This window comes from Erinaceus europaeus, chromosome 6 (assembly GCF_950295315.1).
Source record: "Erinaceus europaeus chromosome 6, mEriEur2.1, whole genome shotgun sequence".
Classification (NCBI taxonomy): Eukaryota; Metazoa; Chordata; class Mammalia; order Eulipotyphla; family Erinaceidae; genus Erinaceus; species Erinaceus europaeus.
In genome coordinates, this window is record NC_080167.1 from 45,899,379 (window position 1) to 45,920,985 (window position 21,607).

Here is a 21,607-nt window from a genome sequence, read left to right on the forward strand (position 1 = left end):
TAGTGCAGCAGATTAAGTGCACGTGGTGTGATGCAAAAGGACTGGCTTAAGGATCCCAATTCGAGCCCCCAGCTCCCCACCTGCAGGGGAGTCGCTTCACAGGCAGTGAAGCAGGTCTGCAGGTGTCTATCTTTCTCTCCCCCCCTCTGTCTTCCCTTCCTCTCTCCATTTCTCTCTGTCCTATCTAACAATGACATCAATAACAACAATAACTACAACAATAAAAAAAAACAAGGGCAACAAAAGGGAAAATAATTTTTTTTTTAAATCTTTAAAAATAAAAACCACCTAAGCAGCACAAAAAAGTGCTGTTAGTAATGCCAAGACATGGCCCAATAAAGGTTTTCATGGAATTTGAGGAAAAGTGACACCCAGTTGCTTGCACAGCTGCAGGCCTGGTACCATCAATTTCCAAGGATTCCATACAAGGGAAGAGGAAGTGGGTAGAAAATGGTTCAAGACCCCAGCTGCATTGTTCAGTTACAGCCTTCGACTCAAGATGCCCCCTTCACTGGGCCTGCCCGGGATATGCTGGGCTTCATGGCCTGACTCTTCCCAGACCCAGCCTTCAGTCATGGTTTCGCTTTATCAGCCTTTACTCAGTGCCAAAGGTGCCCCCAAACTTTCTGGGAGCCTTTCTCCTGTCCCCTTGTCATATTTCCTTGAGAGTTTTCAATTCCTGGTTTATCTTTCATATTCCCCCCAAATCCAATGAAAATAGTGATTTTTGTCGCTGCATGGTGGCACACCAGGTCGAGTGCTCACATCGCCATGCACAAGGACCTGGGTTCAAGCTCCCAGCCCCCATCTACAGGTATCTTTCTCTTTATCTCTCCGTCTTCCTTCCCTCTCAGTTTCTCTCTGTTCTGTCTGTCCGCCTATCTATCTGCTTCTCTACAGTGATTTCTAAGGTGTCTTGAAATCGTTGGGTCTCAGAGTCACGTGGTCATGCCCTTTTATGAGTGATCCTCAAACAGCAGGCTGGACAGGCTTCCATAATGCCATAGATGTTCAGGACTTGCAGTCCTGCTGCCTCCCTCTTGCTACTCTTGTTAGAAGAAGAGGTGTGGGGTTGGGGGAAAGAGGGGAGACCCCATAGCTCTACTTCCCCATCTATGGAGCTTCCCTGATGCTGCCGGTGGTGGTCCCATGTGGTGTTGGGGCTTGAACCCAGGGCCTTGTGCACCATGAGCTATACATTCTAGTAGGGATCCTCTCTCTTCTCTCTCTCTCTCTCTCTCTCTCTTTCCTCCCTTTAAACTTTCCTGAAAAGTCTCAGCCACAGAAGGGAACTGTTTTCTCTGAAATTCCCACCAGTGAACAATGTGACCCACTATTTCTGCAAAAATGCAGGAGGCAACATTCTACAATTCCTTTTTTTTCTTAGTGTGCATTTAAAAATTATTTTTATTTATATTTTTTGATAGAACAGAAAGAAACAGAGAGGAGGTGGAGATTTAGAGGGAGAGAGAGACAGAGACAGAGACACCTGCAGCACTGCTTCACACTTGTGAAGCTTCCCTCCTGCAAATGGGGATTGTGGTCTCGAACCCTGGTCCTTGCATCCGGTAACATGTGCATTTACATGAGTGCGTCACTGCCCAGTCCTGACATTGTACAACTCTAAGGGGAAAATTGGCCTTTGTTTCCTCTGGATTAACACCTTTTTCTCCCTCATATCTCTGCACCCCTAAAAAGCTCCCCCCCAGAGGGGTGTGTTCAGGTTTCACTGAGTTAGGGGCCAGCTCTGTGGCTTCTGACCAGGACAGGACTGCCTCCCAGCCCACGCCTGGGGAAGACTCTAGTGAAGGCTCTCAGGATGAGTTCCAGGGGTCTGTCTTGGGAGTTCTTACCTCTCTTCCCTGTGGTTGGTGCACATGGAGGCCTGGGTTCACTCCTGATGGAGCAGGGGAGACCGATCTCCACCGGGCCTTCTCGGAAGATGTGCTCACTGTCCCGCAAGCTGCGTGCCTGTGACACAGAGAGATCAGCCCAGGTCTGCCTCTGCCCACCAGCTCCCACCTGCCAGCCTGGCTCCAGTCCACTTCTCCTGGCCTCCTGCCCACTGCCCAGCAGAGTACCGCCTCCACCTCTGGGCTTCCAGGGCAGCTGGTTCCTCCCTGGGCCCTGCGCATGCCATCCCGCCACAGAGGTGGCAGGTGGGTGAAGAGGTGGCTGATGCAGGCGGCATCGTGTGCCATGACTTTGAGGATTCAGCAAATCAGCCCAGGAGGCTTGACAAATGGGGGGGGGGGAGACACAGCTCCAGAGCCAGTGAATCCTAGATAGCCAGGCCAGTGAAATACCTCACTGGGATAGTGCGTTGCTTTGCCATGTGCACCACTAAGGTTCGAGCCTGGCCCCCACTGCACTGAAGGAAGCTTTGGTGCTGTGGTCTCTTTCACTCTCTCTCTCTGCCTCTTTCTCTGTTAAAAAAAAAAAAATGAATTCTCAATAACCTTCATGAATACAGGCCAGGAGATGGTTCAGTAGGTAGAGTGTTCTCCTTACCACGTATAGGGTTCAAGCCCCTGGGTCCCACGGGAATACCATAGGTAGCACTGAGGGAGCTCTGTGGCCTCACCTCTCTCTCTCTCTCTCTCTCTCTCTCTCTCTCTCTCTCTGTTTTCTCTAAGTAGGCAGAGTGAAAAAATGGGCCCAAAAGGCTTCTCTGTGGCTTTCTGTGTACATAAAATCCCCTTTTAATTTTATTGAAAAAAAAAATAACATTTGTTTCCACCCAGCCCTACTCAGTCCCCAAAGAATTCAAGGTTTTTAGAAGCCCTTGTAACACAAATTCATGGAATTATAAGCCACCCTTTCAAAGAGGCACCTGGTGTGGAGGTAACTGGGGAGGTAGGAGCCCAGAGAGCACCCCCAGACCCTTGGGCAGGGGAGGACAGAGCTGGTGGGACAGACGTTTTGGGGCTGTCCCACAGCACTCCCTACCTGCTGTGTGCTCTCGATCATTGCCAGTGCCTCCGCCATCAGCTTCTGGTTGATTCCGCAGAGGTTGGCTACCTTGGTCTGGCACCGGTGGTGCACGTTCATGCCACATGCTGGGAGAAGACAGGACCTGGTGAGCCAGGGCTGCCACACACAGCAGGGTGTGTGTGTGCCACACTTCTGGCAGGGTGAGATGCTGGGGATGATGGGCACTTCATGGTGCCACTGTGTGCACAGCCCTGGGGGCCCTGTGAGTCATCTGGGGAGGTGACAGGACCCCCCCCCCCCCCCGCAACACACACAGGGCTGTGTGGGAGGGGCCACTTCAGAGAGAGGGAAGAATTCAGTGAGGGTGTGGGGCAGGAGGTGTGAACGTGGAGTCATGCACACCCTTTTCACTGAGGCACAAGGGCTTCTTCAGCTTCCATGGGGGCCAGCCTCCCTCTGCCACCCCAGAACTGAAAGGGAGACGGCAAGGTAGTTTTTGTGTGGGGGCCAGAGGGGAGGTGTGCCCTCAGAAAGTGGGGAACTCTGAGACCTGCTGTCTGGGGGAGCGCTCTGGTTGACTAGTTCTGGAAACAGCACCAGAAAGATCTGCTGGCAGTCAACGCCCATGTTCATCGAGGAAGCAATTACAGAAGCCAGACTTTCTACCTTCTGCAACCCTCAATGACCCTGGGTCCATGCTCCCAGCGGGCTAGAGAATGGGAAAGCTATCAGGGGAGGGGGTGGGATATTGAGATTGGGCGGTGGGAATTGTGTGGAGTTGTACCCCTCCTACCCTATTGTTTTGTTAATTAATCCTTTCTTAAAAAAAAAAAAAAGAAAGATCTGCTGGCCACTGACTACCGTGGAGGCTTCTTGGACTGGCGTGCTGTGTGTGTATGTACGTATCATGAATGTTATTGCTGGAGTTCGGTGCCTTCACAATTCTACTGTTTGCCACAGCCATTTTTTCTTTCATGCTTTCTTCTCCTCTTTTCTCTTCTACCCTTCTTTGGATGGGTAGAAACAGATAGACAGGAAGAGAGATGCCTGTAGCACTGCTCTGCCACTCATAAAGTAGTCTCCCTCTACAAGTGGGAAACCAGGGCTTGAACCTGGGTCTTCACTCATGGTAATGTTGCTTTACCAAGTACCAGCACCTGGTCCTGTGTAGACAACTCTTATACTACTATGTCACTAGTTCTAGAAAACTCAAATGCCACTTATGAAACATCACTGCTATAACAATAAAAAAACAAACTAAAAAAACCAATAATAAAGATTTCCAAACTAGTGGCCTGGGAGGTAGTATAAGAATAAAGTGTTGAACCCTCAATTATGAAATCCTGAGTTCAACCCCTGGCATTGTATGTGCCAGAGTGATGCCTGGCTCTCTCTCTATCTCTCAAGTAAGTAGTTAAACGAAGACCTCCAAATTCCAGCTACAGAACTCTTGGTTCAGAGACCTACTCCATCCTATGAAGAAGTTGTCAGCAGGGACTGACAGGTGGGGTGAGTGAGATGGGACTGGCTGCAGAATTGTGTGTTTCTGCATATTTGCTCTGTTGTGGAGACCGTCACAGAGTAAGCAGGTGGCACTGAGCAGGTCTCGAAAAACAAAACAAAAACAAAAAAGCAAAACAAAAAAGCACCTGTCACCTTCTTTCTTCATTCTGGTGAGATACAGAGTGAGAAAATTCAGTGAAATTCATATATTTGTTCAAAGCCGTCATGGAGGCAACCTTGACTTAAAAGGTTGTATGTTTCAAGGGTGTAACTCCGCGCCTCTTCAAGGAGCGCCAACACCCACGTGCTGCTCTCCCTCCTCCATGCATCTGTGGGCCCCCCAGTAGATGGAACACTAGTGGTCTTGCCCCTGAATTTGAGCTGACCCTAAGCCTTCAAAATATGACTGCAAAACAGAACTGCACTTTCTGTCAATAAGCAAAAACAGTTCCTTGTTCCTACATTGGTGTGAAGGCAGGCAGAAACACAGACTTGATGTGCAAGTTCTTTTTACACTACACACTTGATTCCACTGTTCCTGGGCTCAGTTTTTTTTTTTTTACATTGTAATTTGCTATTGTTTATTATATTCATGCTTTTTTTTGGTAAAGCTTATTTTTAAAAATTTCTTTATTGGGGGATTTTTAAAAAATATTTATTTTCCCTTTTGTTGCCCTTGTTTTTTTATTGTTGTAGTAGTTATTATTGTTGTTATTTATGTTGTTAGATTGGACAGAGAGAAATGGAGAGAGGAGGGGAAGACAGAGAGGGGGAGAGAAAGATAGACACCTGCAGACCTGCTTCACCGCCTGTGAAGTGACTCCCCTGCAGGTGGGGAGCCGGGGGCTCAAACCAGGATCCTTGAGCCAGTCCTTGCGCCTTGTGCCACATGCGCTTAACCCGCTGCGCTACCGCCCGACTCCCAGGGGATTAATGTTTTACATTTGACAGTAAATACAATAGTTTGTACATAACATTTCTCAGTTTTCCACGTAACAATACAACTCCCACTGGGTCCTCTGTCATCTTTTTTGGACCTGTACTCTCCCCCCCCCAACCTCAGAGTATTTTACTTTGGTGCAATACACCAACTCCAGTTCAGGTTCTACTTGTGTTTTCTATTCTAATCTTGTTTGGGCTCAGTTTTTCATTGTTCTTATTTCAGACATATGAGAGAGACAGAGATAAAGAAGGAGGGAGAGTGAGAGACACCACAGCACTGTCCCACCATCCATGGAGCTCCCCAGTGCTGCCCACATGCTCCCATGTGTTATTGGGAACTCTTGAGCACCGACGGACATGTGCTCTACTGAGTGAGCTAGTGTCCACACTGGTTTTTTTTATTGTAATTTTATTTTCTTTACTTATTGGATAGAGACAGCCAGAAATCAAGAGGAAGGAGGAAAAAGAGAGGGAGAGAGAGATAGAGAGACACCTGCTGCCCTGCTTTGCCACTTGTGAAGCTTTCCCCTGCAGTTGGAGACCAGGGACTTGAACCTGGGTCCTGCACACTGTAACATGTGTGCTCAACTAGGTGCATCACCAGTGCTCCCCCCAACAACTGGTTTTAAACACAACCTTTGTGTACATTTAAAATCTGAATATAGGGCCAGGGAGGCAGCTCAGTGGCCGGACACATGAGGCCACAAGTTTAATACCTGGCTCTATACATCCAGAGCTGAGCAGTCTGTCTGTGTGCCTATCACAGAAAGCAGTACAGACAGAACTTTTTACAAGCCAGTCTTAATTGAGTGAAGAGGCTGCCCATGAAGCCATCCTGCCTGTCTGCTCTGAGCAGGTCAGACTCACACTGGGCCCCTGGGGGACCGGTGCTGTCACACTCAGCCAAGTGCTCAGCAGCCAGAGCCCCTGCGGGGATGCCTCTTACAGCGCACCCTGCCCAGGGCAGCCCTGGGTCTTGCTTACCAACCTAGTAGGTGGGGGCTGGACCTCTGGGCGTGCAGACTGCTCCCTCTGCGAACTATTTTCATGGGACTTGTCGGGGAGAGGAAGGGGGAGGCCTGCTGAGGGGGAGCACTTCTGAGAGAGCAGGATGGAGGGAGAGGGTGGGTGGGGATGGCAGGGGCATGAGGAGGGTGTGGGCAGCTGCAGGAGCCAGGACCCAGCCAGGCAGGGAGGAGAGGGAGGGAAGAGGGGGGAAGAGAAGGGTTCAAGGATCGAGGAGGGGCGAGGGGCTCTGGGGGTGGGGGAGGGGCTGGAAGAGAACAGAACTCAGAAGGGAGAACCCAGGCCAGGAGGCAGGAATAATGCCAAGGAACCCTCGTGGGAGTTCTGAGCTGGGGCTGGGGGGCTAGCCTGGCTCCCAAAGTGCTGCCTCCTGCCCCCACCCTCCATGAGGCTCATTAAGAAGGATGGTGGGAGTCCCATGAGGTCATTTTTGTGGGAACTCCTGAGAGAAACCATTTCTTGGGGCCCATGGTCACATCTGCCTGGTCTGGTGTGGAGAGCAGGCACCTGCTGGGGCCTGGGGTACAGAGGGACATACAAGGTGAAGCTTGACTACAGGTGGGTTTGGCTGGAAACCTAGCCCCGCCCCCTCCACTAAGACCTCTTTCCAGATTATTATGCCTAGCGAAATAAGAGGTGAAAGACAGCTACTGGATGGTTTCACTCGTGTAGAATCTACACAATTGAAATACATGAACTTGAAAAAAATGAAAGACATGTTGGAGACCCCACTGATTTCCTGATACCTATTATTTGGTGTTGGAAACCCCTGAATTATCACGCCTGTTACTTTCTGACAAGCTTATTTTCTGCTGTACTATTTCCTCAATTACTGGGAGCTCTGTATAGAACAAAGAAATGCTGACCACCTGTAGTCTCTCATGTTCCCCTCTGGCTACGATTCCTATTGTCTGATGGACATTTGTTGGATGACATAAGTTTAGGAGCAGTTGGGTCAACAGGCCCTAAGGCAAAAGGGCCTAAAGCTGCACACTGTGACAAACACTGCTCCCCTCACAGACTATGGCACTCACCATGTGGGCATGATGCGGACATACCACATAGCCAGAGGGTTGCTCGAGTGTGCTCTACTGGTCTAGCACTAACTGTCCTAATCTGCAGAAATGCTTTTGATGTTCCTCATTCCACACTCTGATGTAATGCAGAGTCAGGGTCACACTCAATAAACATACTGGAGTGTCCACTTAAGACCACTCTTAACACTTGTCCACAAGTGTCAGAGTTAAGGTTTCTCAATCACGGGATACATCAGAACCCAGGATCCCAGCAGCAGCTGCGTCTGCCATAGACACACAGAAGTAAACACACTGTAAGACTTTGTGAGAACCTTGTTGTTTTATGGAGGGTGGGGCACTGAACTTTGGTGGGGGGAGTGCTGTGGAGTTATTCTCTCTAATCTTAGAATCTTGGAAGCCACTATTAATTACAAAGAAAAAAATAGCTAGGAAAAGAATAAAAGATCACTCTGGAGGGTGGGAGCTAGCTCACCTTCATGCATGCACCTGACCATGTGTGAGGCTCCAAGTTCAAATCCTGACTCTGCATGGGGGACCTGTGGGCAGCAGTGGGGAAGCTCCATGGCTGATGGGGCTGGGCTGTGTTTTCTCTTCTCTGCCTGTCTCTTCTCTCTTTCCAAATGACTATGTAAGCCAAGGAGGTATTCTGAGCTCCTTGGAGTGAGAGATAATTCGTGCATCAGATTTCTAGACTAATCCACCCAAACGAATCCTTTAAGAGCCAGTTAATTGAATGATAAAACGACCTAAGAAGAAATGTATGAAACTCAGCAGATAACCAAGAAGTCACACTCTCTAAGGCTTAGCCTCCTTCAGGAGGTGGCTCATCTGGTACAGCATGTGTCTTCCCAAGTGTGAGGTCCTGGGTTTGAGCCCTGACACCACATGGCAGCACCATGACCACGGGGAGCTCCCTGAGTGGTGGGGCTGTGTATCTCTCCTCGTCTCCTCAGAAAATAAAGGAGAAGAGAAAACTGGTCTGGGAGGAGGCAGTGCACACTTTGCACACGTGTGAGGCCCAGGGCTCATTCCTTTGGTACCACATAATAAAAGAAGCCACTCCAGGGACCTCTGGACTTTGGAGAGGCTGGGGAAGCAGGGGAGCTGTGGTATTCCCATGAGTCACCTCGCCTTCTTTCTGGCTTGAAAGATAAGACCTGGGTTAGCCAGTGGCATCAGAAGGAACAGGTTCATCCCCGGAGAAGGACGACTCCCAGGGAGAACTTGTGGGGGGTACAAAGGAGGATAGCTGAGCAGGAGGCTGAGGATTTGTGGGTCTCCCCACTGTGTTCCCCCTGTGGTCCTCAAGACTCACCGTCACACTTGAGCCCCTGTCGCGCTAGCCCCCACAGCAGGGTCCCACAGTGCTCGCAGAAGGTGGGGCTCTTGTAGTTGTAGACCTTGAAGCGGTGCGGCATATCGATTTTGAACCGCTCCTTGTGGAACTGAAAGAGGGGGGATGGTGTCACTGTCTGTGGGTCCCTTGTCCCCAGACAACCCATTCTGACTGACAGTGGGGAGAAGTAGAACACTGGAAGCTGGGTGCTTTCATCCATGCTTCTAATAAATAGGGAAGGGTGGTGGCATGCAGAGCCAGTGAGAGCCACTGACTCTTGGGCCACAGTGGGGTGACCCACAGACACACCAGCCTCAGCCTTTCCCTGGGATATTTGGGTTCAGGAAGCAGAGCAGGGCTCTTTGTTTGGATAGGAGTTATGTAAAGGGTACACGTCCCTTCCTACTTTAAACATGTACATTCCCTCCTCCAGAGGTGTGTGTGTGTGTGTGTGTGTGTGTGTGTGTGTAGGGGAGGCTCGTCAGGAGCTCATTGTCTCCTGCAGAAAATCTTCACACCTGCTGTAGGGGCCCAAAGACGCCCTTTCAGGGCCCAGGGACAGAGGGGTCACAGTGGTACTGTCTATGGAAGGGACAGCTCATTTAGTCAAAGTGCCCCACTAGGAGTGGCCTCTATTAGCAGCCTCATATGTGAAACGAGGAGCGCAGAGAGGGGAACACGCCTGTGTGTGTCACACAGCTGCTGAGCCAGCTGGGAGGTCCCGAGTCTGGCATCCCACTGGGGGCCTGTGCTGTCTGACCACTGCTCTCCTTTCTCACAATGACAGTGGTGATTTGTAGGGGTGGTGGAGGAGAGGAAGGTGGCAGGATGGTGACTATCTGATACAGATTTTCAGAGTGTAAATTCTCTTCCTTCATCACTTCCACACCACCACCAAGCAGGCAGCGTGATTCTTGGTACGAATATGCACCAGTAGATTGTTGTAAAGTTCTCAGCTTGGCCCAGAAGAAAACGTGAGCGTCTCTTCCAGCCTCAACCACAGTCACTACCAGCTACACTTCTTTCTCAAAACAGACACTTGGGTAGCATCCTTCTTTCCCTCTGTACTTTATAAACACCTCGACTGCCTGTCTCTTTATTTTTTTATTGCCACCGGGGTTGTCACTGGGGCTTGGTGCCTTCAAGACAAATCCGCTGTCCTATCTGTTATTTCCCCACATTATTTTTTATTTACTTTTTGATAGAGACAGAAATTGAGAAGGAAGGGGGAGACAGAGGAGAGAAAAGAGAGGCATTTGAAGCACTACTTCACTGCTCATAAAACTTTCCCCCCTGTACGTGGGGACTAGGGGTTTAAACCCAGGTCCTCACGCGTGGTAACGCGTGTGCTCTACTGGGTGTGCTACTACCTGGCGCCTTCCCCTTCCTCCCTCCCTTCCTCCCTCCCTCCCTCCCTCCCTTTCTTCCTTCCTTCCCTCCTTCCTTTCTTTCTTTCTATCTTTCTTCCTTTCTTTCTTTGGTACTTTATTTATTGGATAGAGGTAGCCAGAAATCGAGAGTGTAGGAGGAGACAGAGATGGGGAGAGACAGAGAGACACCTGCAACACTACTTCAGTGCTGGCAAAGCTTTCCCCCTGCAGGTGGGGACTGGGGGCTTGAACCTGGATCCTTGCACACTGTAACATGTGCGCTCAACCAGGTGCACCAACACCTAGTCCCTTTTCTTTCCTTTTCTTTCCTCTTCTTTTCATTTTATTTTAAAGACTGCTGCCAGGGCTTTATAGCAGGCCATTCCACTGCTCCCAGTAGGCTTTCCCTGTTTTAATTTAATATAGAAACAGGGGAAGAGAGAGACAGACAGAGAAAAAGAGATACTACAGCACCCCTCTGCTGTTCACGAAGCTCCCCTTTGGTGCCTTGAGTGTTGGTCCTTGAGCATGTCAAATTGTACCCTCTCCCAGCTGAGCTATCTTCCCGCCCCTGCCTGTCCTTTACTTTAATGGCCACTTTTAGCTGTACATTCCCTAGGATTTGTTCTCATATAGTTGATCTGAATCATTACTCTTTTCTGTTAGTGAATTTCCCTTTTTTAATTAATTTTTAATTGCCACCAGGGTTATTTCTAGGGCTTGGTGCTAGCACTACAAATCCACTGCTTCATTTTATTTTTCTTATTAGATAAGACAGAGGAATTGAGATGGGGAGGGGATAGAAGAGAGACACCTGCAGTGGGGGCTTGTCCTGGGTCCTTGCATATGGTAATGTGTATGCTCAACCTGGTGCACCACTCCCAGCTCCCTAAATTTCTCTTTTAGAAAATACATATTTTTAATGTATGTATTTAGAGGGAGATAAAGAGAGGGGGAGACACACACACACACACACACACACACACACACACACGAGTAGCCCTCTGGCATATATATGTGGTACCAGGATTTGAAATGGAGACTTCATGTGCGTGTGAGGCCATAGCTGTACCACTGTACCACTTCCTGGGGGCCAATGTCACATGCTTAGTGTGATTTTCTTTCCCCCTAGGTTGAGATCTCAGTAGCAACCAGTTTTGAAGAGGGAGGGATTGTAGGGAGGTGGGTGTTTGTGGATAAGCATAAGGATTCAAGCCCCAGCACTAACGTTACAGAGAGGTAGCACTCAGCAAGTGGACTCCCACCCCGATCGGCTTCTGAGTGAGTACACACCATGGTTTCCCGGCTGTTGACGGCTGAGCCTGTGCACTTGGCGATGACCTTGTCAATGCACTTCTTGTGGATCGCTGCGTTACATTCTGAAAGGAAATGGTTGCAGCTTCAGCCTTTCAGAAGGGAAGGGATGACTGAAGGGAAGGAAGGTGGGTGGCGCCAGGATGCCTCGCACTTACGTCGGCACTGGTAGCCCTGCTTGTTCAGGCCCCTGCAAGAAAACACACGATGGCATTGGTCAGGATGTTCAAGTTCACAGCTGCACCAACACGGCACAGGGGACCAGACATTTTTCCCACAGTTGCCCTGGCCTCTCACTTGCCAAGGGTGTCAAAGTCTGATCATCAGATCAGCAAGGAGCTGACGGTCATGATCCTCTGCTTAAAGATCCATCCTCTTGGGTCCAGGCAGTGGCACACCTGACTGCGCTCACATGTTACCATGTACAAGAACCCAGATTCAAGCCCCAGGGCCCCTCTTTTAAGGGAGATGCTTCATAAGCAGTTAAGCAGTGCTGCAGTTGTCTCTCCTCTCTCTCCTCCTCCCCTCTTAACTTCTTGTTGTCATGTCAAGTAAAATAAATTTTTAAAAAAATCCCACTTGAATGGTGGATTTATCACGCAGGCACCGAGCCCCAGTGATAACTCTGGTGGCAATAAGAAAATGGATGAATGAATGAATGAATGAATGAGCGAATAAAATCAATCAAGCCATTCTGTCACTTAGCTCAATATGAGAAGGAGAGACCACTCTGCCCCACTCTGTCCTTTTTCTGAGCATCCAGGAATACCTGTGGCTTGAGCTCAAGACTGAGCAGCCCTTACTGTGTAGAAAGGAAGGGGGCTCCTGTTGTTAAAAAGAGCAGATAGGGAGGGGGCACTGACCCAATCTGTGGGGCCATGGGAAGCTGGGTATCAGAGTGGCCTGTGCCTGGGTGGACACACCCTTGGGGACCTCAGGGGGCTGGGGACCAGAGGCAGGAGCTGGAGGCTGCTTTAAGCAGAGACATCACCTCCCCCCATCCCCCTCGCTCCAGGTTCCAGTGGCTCTGTCACCAAAGTCCTTGCAGACTCTTCCTGATAGGAGCTGAATTCCTCACTCCCCATGAGCTATGTCCCCAAAACAGTCTTTTCTAGAATCATACCTCACACCCACATTATTACAGCACCCCCCACCCTTGTGGAGTCCTCAGGACTCGGCAGATCAGGGGTCTGGGACGGAACACACAGCCCAGCGCTTGGCATGGGATGGGAGGAGCTTACCACACAAACTCATGGCAGACAGAGCAGAAGGTGGGCTGTGGGAAGAAAGTGGCCGTGAACTCGTGGCACTTGACATGGTGGACCTTGGCCTGCTTGATGGCGCCCCGGCGGTGGTGCAGGGCGAAGAAGCCTTCGGACTCAAATTCACTCAGGTTCTTGGTGTCTGCAGGGACAGAAAGGGGACAGAGTGACTCCCTGACAAGCGGTGGGCACAGCCAGGGACGGGGTATGGTGAGAGACACCAGATTCTCCCACACGGATTGCTGAGGTTGGGACTAGTGGGCTGGACCCTCTCAGTTTGCAAAAGCAGCACCCAGACCTTCCAGGTATGGAGTACACCCTGCACCAACTGTCCCTGATGAGTCAGCTCAGCGGCAGGAAGTGGCTGAAACTTGCTGCCTGCAGTTCTAGAGAACAGTGTGGCGGCCTCCAAAAGCTGGGCAGGGACACTATGGCAAAGATATCTTTGTTCATCACTATTTTGTGTCATCATGGGGCTTCACCACTGTGAGCTGACTTTTTCCAGATAGATAGATAGATAGATAGATAGATAGATAGATGGATAGACAGACAAAGAGAGAGAGGGAAAGTTAGTATAGTATGGAAACTTCTTCCAGAGCAGTGGAGGCCTGGCTCAAATCTGGCTGCATGCCAGAAAGAACATGAGCACAGTTCAGGTGAGCTAGCTTGCCGCCCAGAGATTGACTTATTTTTATGAAAGAAAGCTAGAAAAGGAAAAAGAACAGAGCCCTGTTCAGCTCTGGTGTGTGACAAGTTTGACCTCAGGCACGCAATCCTGTGCTGGGGGTGGGGGGGAGGGTTGAGCTGTCTCCCTGCCAGCAAGGGCTTTTCTCTAGGTCTCAAGATGCTTTGCCTCTGGGTGTTTGTGGCCTGGGGCAGAGGTGGGGCTGTGTTCTGGGTGCTGTTTCTGCTCAGGCTCCCAGTGCCCTCAGTAGCCAGGGTTCCTGTGGTGCCGCTCTGTACCTAGGTCAGCCTGGGGGCTGCCCAGCTACTCACAGAAGCCATCACAGTTACAGCCTGATGGGGGGCCAAGCTTTCCACAAGACACCCTTAGTATTCTAACAAGTGGGATTCTGAACATGGTGGGGAAGCCTGGCTGAGCTTCCAGACTGGCAGTCCTGGCCCTGCAGCCCCAACTATTTCCGGGGGGGGGGGGGGGAGACAGAGAGAGAGAACAGTTCAGTCAAGAGTGAAGAAGCAACAGAACCAGCCACCAGCACAGCACACGGAGAAAGTGTGTCCTCTCAGCCTTGTAATTCTACATGAGCTTGTGCTACAGCAAGAGCTGTGGGAAGCAGGGGGATGGAATGGCAGGACTGGCTTCAGAAAGAAGGGAGCTTGAATAATACCACATGGGGTGAGGTGAGAAAGACTGGGGTTCTTGACACTTGGTATCTCAGAGTTCCCCAGGGGAGAGAAGGTGAAGAAATAGTAATTTTGGGGGCTGGAAGGTAGTGCATCTGGTTGAGTGCACATGTTACCAAGCACAAGACTGGGGTTCAAGCTACTGTTCCTCACCTCTGTGGGGGGGGGGACACTTCACAAAGGGTGAAGCAGGTCTGCAGGTATCTGTCTTTCTTTCTCCCTCTCTATTTCCCTCATCCCCTCTCAATTTCTTTCAGTTCTATCAACTAAGAATAGAAAAGGAGAAAAAGTAGATGGAAGTGGTGGATTCATAGTGCTGGCACAGAACCACAGGATTTTTTTTTTTTTGAAGGTTCAGTCTGGGAGTTGAAATATAAGCCAGATGCAGGGTTTAAGAATTGGAGGGTGCACCAAAGTAAAAGACTCTGGGATGGGTTCGGGGAGAATACAGGTGCAAAAAGGATGACAGAGGACCTAGTGGGGGTTGTATTGTTATATGGAAAACTGGGAAATGTTATGCTTGTACAAACTATTGTATTTAATGTCGAATGTAAAACATTAATTCCCCAATAAAGAAATAAAAAAACTGGACGGGGTCAGGTGGTGGCACACCTGCTTAAGTGCACATGTTGCCATGCATACGAACTCAGGTTCAAGTCCCCAGTTCCTATCTGCAAGGAGAAAACTTCACAAGTAATGAAGCAGTGCTGCAATTGTCTCTGCCTTTCTCTCCCTCTCTTTCTCCCTTCCCTCTCAATTTCTCTCCTATCAAAATAAATAAATAAATAGAGTTTAAGAAATCTTTAAAAACAAAAGAGATGAGTCAGTCAGTAGAGCACAAGACTTGGATGTGTGACGTTTCAAATCTAATCCTGGCACGGCATCAGCCACAGTGCTGCTCTGGTTCTTTCCCTCACCAAGTCAGTTAGTCAATAAATTTCAAAGAATTGGGGTCATGAAGAAACAGACTGAAACCAATATATTTAGAGGTTCATTGTATCTCAATAAAACAAACATTTAGAGGCAAGATCTCAATTTGAATCTAGACACAAAAAAATGAAATGCCACAGAAACTTCAAATAATTCCTGGGGTCAAATAATTCACCAAGCTCAATAATATTTACTGTAACTAGAAAATTGTTTTAACCCCGCCTGAATCCATGGTTTATGGGATGGCTAGCCTTGGAATTGCTTTCAAAGCAGGGCCCTTTAAGCCAGTGAGTTTAAGAACTTGTTTCAGTTCACATGGGCTAGAGTTTGAACTTACTGGTACTTTTGCTTATGCAAGGAAGTAGTCACTGTTGATGTCATTTAAGCCAATACTTTCACTTTCACAAATACCCAGTCATTCATTTTTTTTACGCTCACTGTCTTAGCCGGTTCACTCAGAAACGGGCCCACATACTCTCTACAGCTAGAGTGTTTGACAAAGAAAAAGAGGAAATGTCTTTCCCTCAGGAATTTTCTTCTTCTTTTTCAAAATGATTTTATTCTGAAAAGTTGCAAATCTTCACAAAGGTTGAGCTACTACTGGAATCAGCTTCTAGGTACCAGCCAGTCCTGCAGCTTCAACCTGGATCAAATCAATGTGTCCCTTCTCCATGAGCCCCACCCACCTCAGCCTCTGCCAATGGGCTGCTTGGAAGCAAATCCATGCTATCACAGCTTTTCATTTTTCCTGTTTGTTTATTTCATTTTTCAAAAATATTTTAATTTATTGTTAGACAGAGAAATTGAGAGGGGAGGGGAAGATAGAGAGGAAGAAAGACAGAGACACCTGAAGCCCTGCTTCCCCACTCATGAAATTTTCCCCCTGACTTTTTTTTTTAACCAGCAGGGTTATTGCTGGGGCTCAGTGCCTGTATAGCTACACTGCTCCCAGAGGCCAGGTTCTTTTATTTTTTTCTTTTGAAGTTTTTTTTTTCTTTAATTTTGGTAGCAGAAGGGGGGTAGGTATGGAGAGACACCCACAGCACTGTTCCACTGCTCACAAAACTTAGGTGGAGGCCAGGGGCTTGAAACTGAATTGTTGCACATGGTAACATGTGCACCTTACTGGGTACACCATCACCCAGCCCCCCCAACAGTTTGTCCATTAATGTATTTCATAAATTTATCCATCAAACATATTTCAGTATGGGTTTGTAAAAGATTAACACCTTTGATTAAAGCCATTGCTGTCCTATCCCATCTCATAAACAAAGAATGATGTCCCAGTGTCATCAAGTGTCTGGTGAGTGCTCAGGCTTCCCACGTAGCTCATGATACATTTTTCTCAATGTGGTTTATTGGGGTCTGATCCCTTAAAGCAACGGCATATTAACTAAAATCCTAGAAAGCACTCTAAGTTGCTAAAGTAAAACTTGCTTCTCAGTAGTAAAGCTAACTTAGGGGGAAATGAACTCAGTGTGATTCCAGTAAGTTCTGTCTCCCCCCTGAAGGACTGAGTTTTATGAGCAGTGACAGGTGATTATATGAGACATCACGCAGACCACAGATCCTCAGTGCAGCAGAGGGAAGTGGTGGCTGTAAGGTAGGAGGCTTCTCGAGAGGTCATGTGAGGCCTATGACTGAGGGCCTGCCCATGGGACATGGGACACAGGCCTGAAGGACCTCAGAGAGGCATTTCTTGCTGCAAAGACTTGGGGTGACTTACAGAATCATTAGTGTCTTGCCATTGGGTTTCAGGGGTGTCTTATTTCCTTTGCACCCTGCTCAGTAGATTTTCAATGCATTTTAAGCATCACTAGAATTTTTTAAAATTATTTTAATGAGAGAGAGAGAGAGATATCACTCTGTTAAACGCATATAGTACTATGCACAAAGACCTGCATAAGGATTCGGGTTCAAGCCCTTGTTCCCCACCTACAGTAGGAACGCAGTTGAAGCAGCTCTGCAAGTGTCTATCTCTCTCTATCCCTATCTCCCCCTTCCCTCTCAATTTCTGATAGGGAAATAAAAAAATGGCTGCCAGGAGTGCCAGTGATAAAGCTTGTGACAGAGAGATGGGGGGGGAGGGAGAGGGAGAGAGACAGAGGGGGGAGGGGGAGGGAGAGAGAGAGGGAGAGGGAGAGGGAGAGGGAGAGGGAGAGGGAGAGGGAGAGAGGGAGATCAGAGCACTGCTCAGTTCTGGCTTATGGTGATGCTAGAGGTCGAACCTGTGACCTTGGAGCCACAAGCATTAAGTCTTTTGCAGATCTCCCTGGCCGGCACTATTAGCATTTTAAGGCATGACCTTGTGCTACCCACTTTTCTCCTGATCCTCTTCTGTGCTGTTATATAAGAGTGAAATAAGTTGCACTTGAAGCGAAGGGCATGCCCTCCTCACCCCCATCCCCACCCCCACTCCCACCACAGGAAGAAGAAAGGCCACTTACCACTCATTTCCAGAAAGTACCTCGCGTTCATTAGCATTCGGCCCTGAGGTTTCAGCTCTAGCTAGTTGAGAGAAGGAAAATCAGTCAGAACTTGCAGCAAGTGCCGAGTGGTGTGACAGAGTATGTGACCAGCATGCCTGCAGGTCAGCTGTGCCAGGGTGGCCACTTGCTTTTGCTCTCTGTGGAGGTCATTCTCTAACAGTCTCTGTTTGCTTTTCTGCCCCTTTCCTGCTTCTGTGATGAGCTGTGATGGGGTGGATTCAGACCCGGTCAGCTCATGGGGAGTAGGGAATGGGTGGGGAGGAGACCTAGCTCAGTTCTGGAAAGAATGATCAGAATGTCCTGAGCCCAAAGGGGGCTGGATGGTAGTGCAGCAGGTTAAGTGCACATAGTGTGAAGCACAAGGACCAGAGCAAGGATCCTGGTTTGAGCCCCCAGCTCCCTACCTGCAAGGGAGTTGCCTCGTAAGCGTTGAAGCAGGTCTGCAGGTGTCTGCCTTTTTCTCTCCCTGAGTCTTCCTCTCTCTCTCTCTTTCTCTCTCTCTCAATTTCTGTCTATCTTAATCAACAGCAACAGCAATAACAGCAACAGATACAAGAACAATGGGAAAAAGATGACCTCCAGGAGCAGTGGATTCCTAGTGCAGGCACCAATCCCCAGAGATAACTCTGGAAGCAAAAAAAAAAAAAAAAAAATGCCCTCAGTCCTAACACTCTATCATTAATAAACTAGAAAGAACAAGGAGGCTGAGTGAATAAGGTCACTGTTGATAACTGTGGCCATGGTTAACCGGAGTTCTAAGGAACAGAAGGTCTTTGAGCCCAAGACTGTAAGTTGTGGCTGCACAACTGATTGAGCTTGAATGTGTCAGTAACCCTTCAGAGAGTAAGAGACAGGGTCGCAGTTCTTGTGTCACAGCACCATTACAGCTAGAATTCTGAGTCAGGTAAGCTTGGATCACTTGGCTGACTTTCTTTCCCACCCTCCGACTGGTGCCTGGAGCAGTGAAGATGGCAAGAGTCACACCATGGATCCCAGAGTTAGCAATGTCAAGGGCTTAGAGGGGAAATGAACTTCCTCTCATAAGCTGCTGGAAAACCAAGTCATTACCTTTTGAGCATGAACAGAAGCAAAGACTTTGGAAAGCAAACAGAAGGGAGGTCTCCCTATGACATTTAAAAGGGGATGGTGACAGCAGAGGCGACAAGCACATTTGAAAAAAACATCATTTCTAAATAGTGAAATTAATTTTAGAAAGTAGATTTCAATGGGGAAAACACCCATATGGAAAAACCTTCTGGCTCTCAAACTCTAAAAAAAAAGCAAATAAAGAGCTAACCTGGATCAAAACAAAGGTGGACAATGGAGAAAGATTGTCACCTGCACCTGTCCACCTCAAACCATGGACTAACAGTTCCTTCTGCTGCATTTTCTCTCATTTGGGAGTCCCAGGCATTTTCCTTAATGCCTAAATTTTTAAAAAAATTTATTTTGGGTAGGTAATAGAAATTGAGAGGGAAGGGGGGGAGAGAGAGCGAGCTGCAGTAGTGACTGACCACTTATGAAGTTCTTCCCTGCAGGTGGGGGCTGGGGTCTTGAACTCAGGTCCCTGTGCATGGTAACTTATGTATTCTATAAGTTGCACCACAATTTGGCCCCTGAGTTTCATGCTTTCTTATTTTCTTCCTACCTCTAACATTCCTAAATGTTTGTTATGCAAACAGTGCTAGCTTAAATCATTGAAACTTTAGTGGGGTGAAATGGATTGTGGACGATGTATTCTTTAGTACAAAGCATGGCTGGGGAAGAGAAGGCCAACCATGAAATGAGTCTTTGTCTTCTCACTACCACCTATCAAATAAGATAGCTCATTAGGCTATTCGATATCTATGTAGTTTTGTGATATACTGGCAATGGGTTTGAAAGCTCAAGAGAGTTTGTGATACCACTAAGCTTTCTTTAATAATTGCAACGTCTCCAGGGAAATCGTGTAATGGCTCTGCAAAGAACTTTGATGCCTGGGGCTCTAAGTCCCAGGTTCAAGTCCCAGCATCGCCATAAAGAGAGCTCTGGTTTAACAACAACAACAAAAAAGTTATAATTCATTGCTGCATTATTTACAATAGCTAAAGAGTAGGAGCAGCCTAAATGCCCATCAACAGATAACTAGCTAAGGAAATTATGGGATATATACACTCCAAGGAATACTACTGTGATCCAGAAAGGTGACACTGTGTCCATTGGGACAAAATGGATGGAACTGAAGGTGACAATGCTTAGTGAACTAAGAGGTGAAAAACAACTACCAGATGGTTTCACCCATAAAGTAGAATCTAGAGATCTGAATCACATGACCTTGAAACAGACAAGCAAACAAACCCAGAAGGAAGCAAAATTGTTTCTAAGACTTGTGAGAACTACGGTGGTTATCTCTGGGAGGTAGGCGGGTAGGGATACAGAACTTTAGTGGTGGGTGTGGTGTGGAACTAAATACTGTAATCTTACAACCTTGTAACCTACTATTAGCCACACACACACAGATTGTAATAGCAGTAACAGTTTTTCATAGGTCAGAGCCCCTCTTCTCCTGACATGGGGCAAGAGAGACATGGTCAGATCCTGATGGTAATCACAGTGTGTGTGCACGTACCCATATCTCGGTCCTCCCGTTGTTCTTCCTGCACCTCTCAGCCAGTGAGTAGAGCTCCACGGTGGTCTCGGAGATGAGGTCCATGTTCTTGCCCTTGACAATGATCTGCATCACCCTGCCCTTGTTGATGTGGGCATCAAAGGTGCTGTCCCAGGGTGGGTACATTGTCGGCTTTTTCTGGACATACATCTGTCCATTTTCTAGGAGTAGAAAGAGAGGGCCCCGTTATGCCCAGGGTCAGCTCTGGGCTGGACAGTGCCCAACCTGCCATGCCCTGGGCTGGCAGATTCCACTGCGGGTGGGGTGGGGATGAAGCCAGTACACACAGCCATGAGAGGCAGCGTGGCCACATCGATCTGGATAATTTGGGCAGCAAATATCTGATCACATCCTGGACTGGCAGTGTTCTCTCCTTGGTCCTCACAGCATGAATCCCTGAACACAGCAGCAAAATTTAGGTGCCCAGCCATAAGCTAGTGACACAGCACTCATCTTTTTAAAAAAGATTTAACTGAATTTTTAATTAATGGTACATGTGTAAAATTTCTCAGTTTCTTTAAATGTTTTTTTTTTTTTTTGCTTATTATCTTTATTTTATAGAAGCAGGCAGAAATTGAGAGGAAGGGGGATATAGAGAGGGAGAGAGACAAGGAGACACCTGCAGATCTGCTTTACTACTCATGAAGCTTTCCCCCTGCATGTGGGAGCTGGAGGCTTGAACCTGGGTCCTTACACATTGTAACATGTGTGCTCCACTAGGTATACCACCACCCCGCCCCCAAATTGATCAGTTTTCTGCAAAATGCTTTCACCCCTAGCCTAGACTCCTCCACTATTGTGCACCAGGACCTGAAGGCACCCCCCCACCACCACCCAGAGTCTTTTCTTTTGGTGCAATACATCAAACTCAGGCCAAATTCTGCTTTATGTTTCCCCTTTCTGCTCTTATTTCTCAGTTTTTGTCTATAAGTGAGATCATCTCATATTCATCCTTCTCTTTCTGGCTTATCTCACTTAACGTGATTCCTTCAAGCTCCATCCAAGATGAGGTGAAGAAGGTGACTTCATCATTCTGAATAGCTGAATAGTATCCCATTCGTGTATATATACCATGACTTTCTCAGCCACTCATCTGTTGTTGGTCACCTAGGTTGCTTCCAGGTTTTGGCTATTACAAACTGAGCTGCTATGAACATAGGTATAGACAGATCTGTTTGGATGAGTGTGTTTGATTCTTTAGAATCTATCCTCAGGAGAGAAATTGCTGAGTTACAGAGTACTCCACCTCTAGCCCTAGTCCACCCCTAGTCTGGAATTCTCCAGACTGACAGAGCCCATCCTTTATATGTTTCAAACTGAACTTTTTTTTCTTTATGCAGGACTGGGAAATACAGTCAGGACCTTGTACATGCATGATACCACTGAGCAGACTCTATGGCCCAATTTTTCTTTTTCTGCCACCAGGGTTATTGCTGGGGCTCTGTGACTGCC

The 21,607-nt window shown here is 48.1% G+C and overlaps 1 protein-coding gene across 3 annotated transcripts in view; it reads right to left on the reverse strand.

Annotated features, from left to right (window-relative positions):
- PRKCQ (protein kinase C theta) overlaps positions 1-21,607 on the reverse strand; it is an 80,963-nt gene that overhangs the window by 21,805 nt on the left and 37,551 nt on the right. For 2 of the 3 annotated variants that reach the window (XM_016193047.2, XM_007534374.3), the window contains exons 3-10: positions 20,117-20,316; positions 17,467-17,527; positions 12,704-12,866; positions 11,621-11,652; positions 11,442-11,527; positions 8,758-8,887; positions 2,950-3,059; positions 1,854-1,971 (exon numbers count right to left, since the gene is read on the reverse strand). In XM_016193047.2, the coding sequence (XP_016048533.1) occupies positions 1,854-1,971; positions 2,950-3,059; positions 8,758-8,887; positions 11,442-11,527; positions 11,621-11,652; positions 12,704-12,866; positions 17,467-17,527; positions 20,117-20,316 (900 nt within the window). Of the gene's footprint in view, positions 1-1,853; positions 1,972-2,949; positions 3,060-8,757; positions 8,888-11,441; positions 11,528-11,620; positions 11,653-12,703; positions 12,867-17,466; positions 17,528-20,116; positions 20,317-21,607 lie in introns of those variants that run through there. The other variant, XM_016193057.2, reaches the window with a different exon arrangement.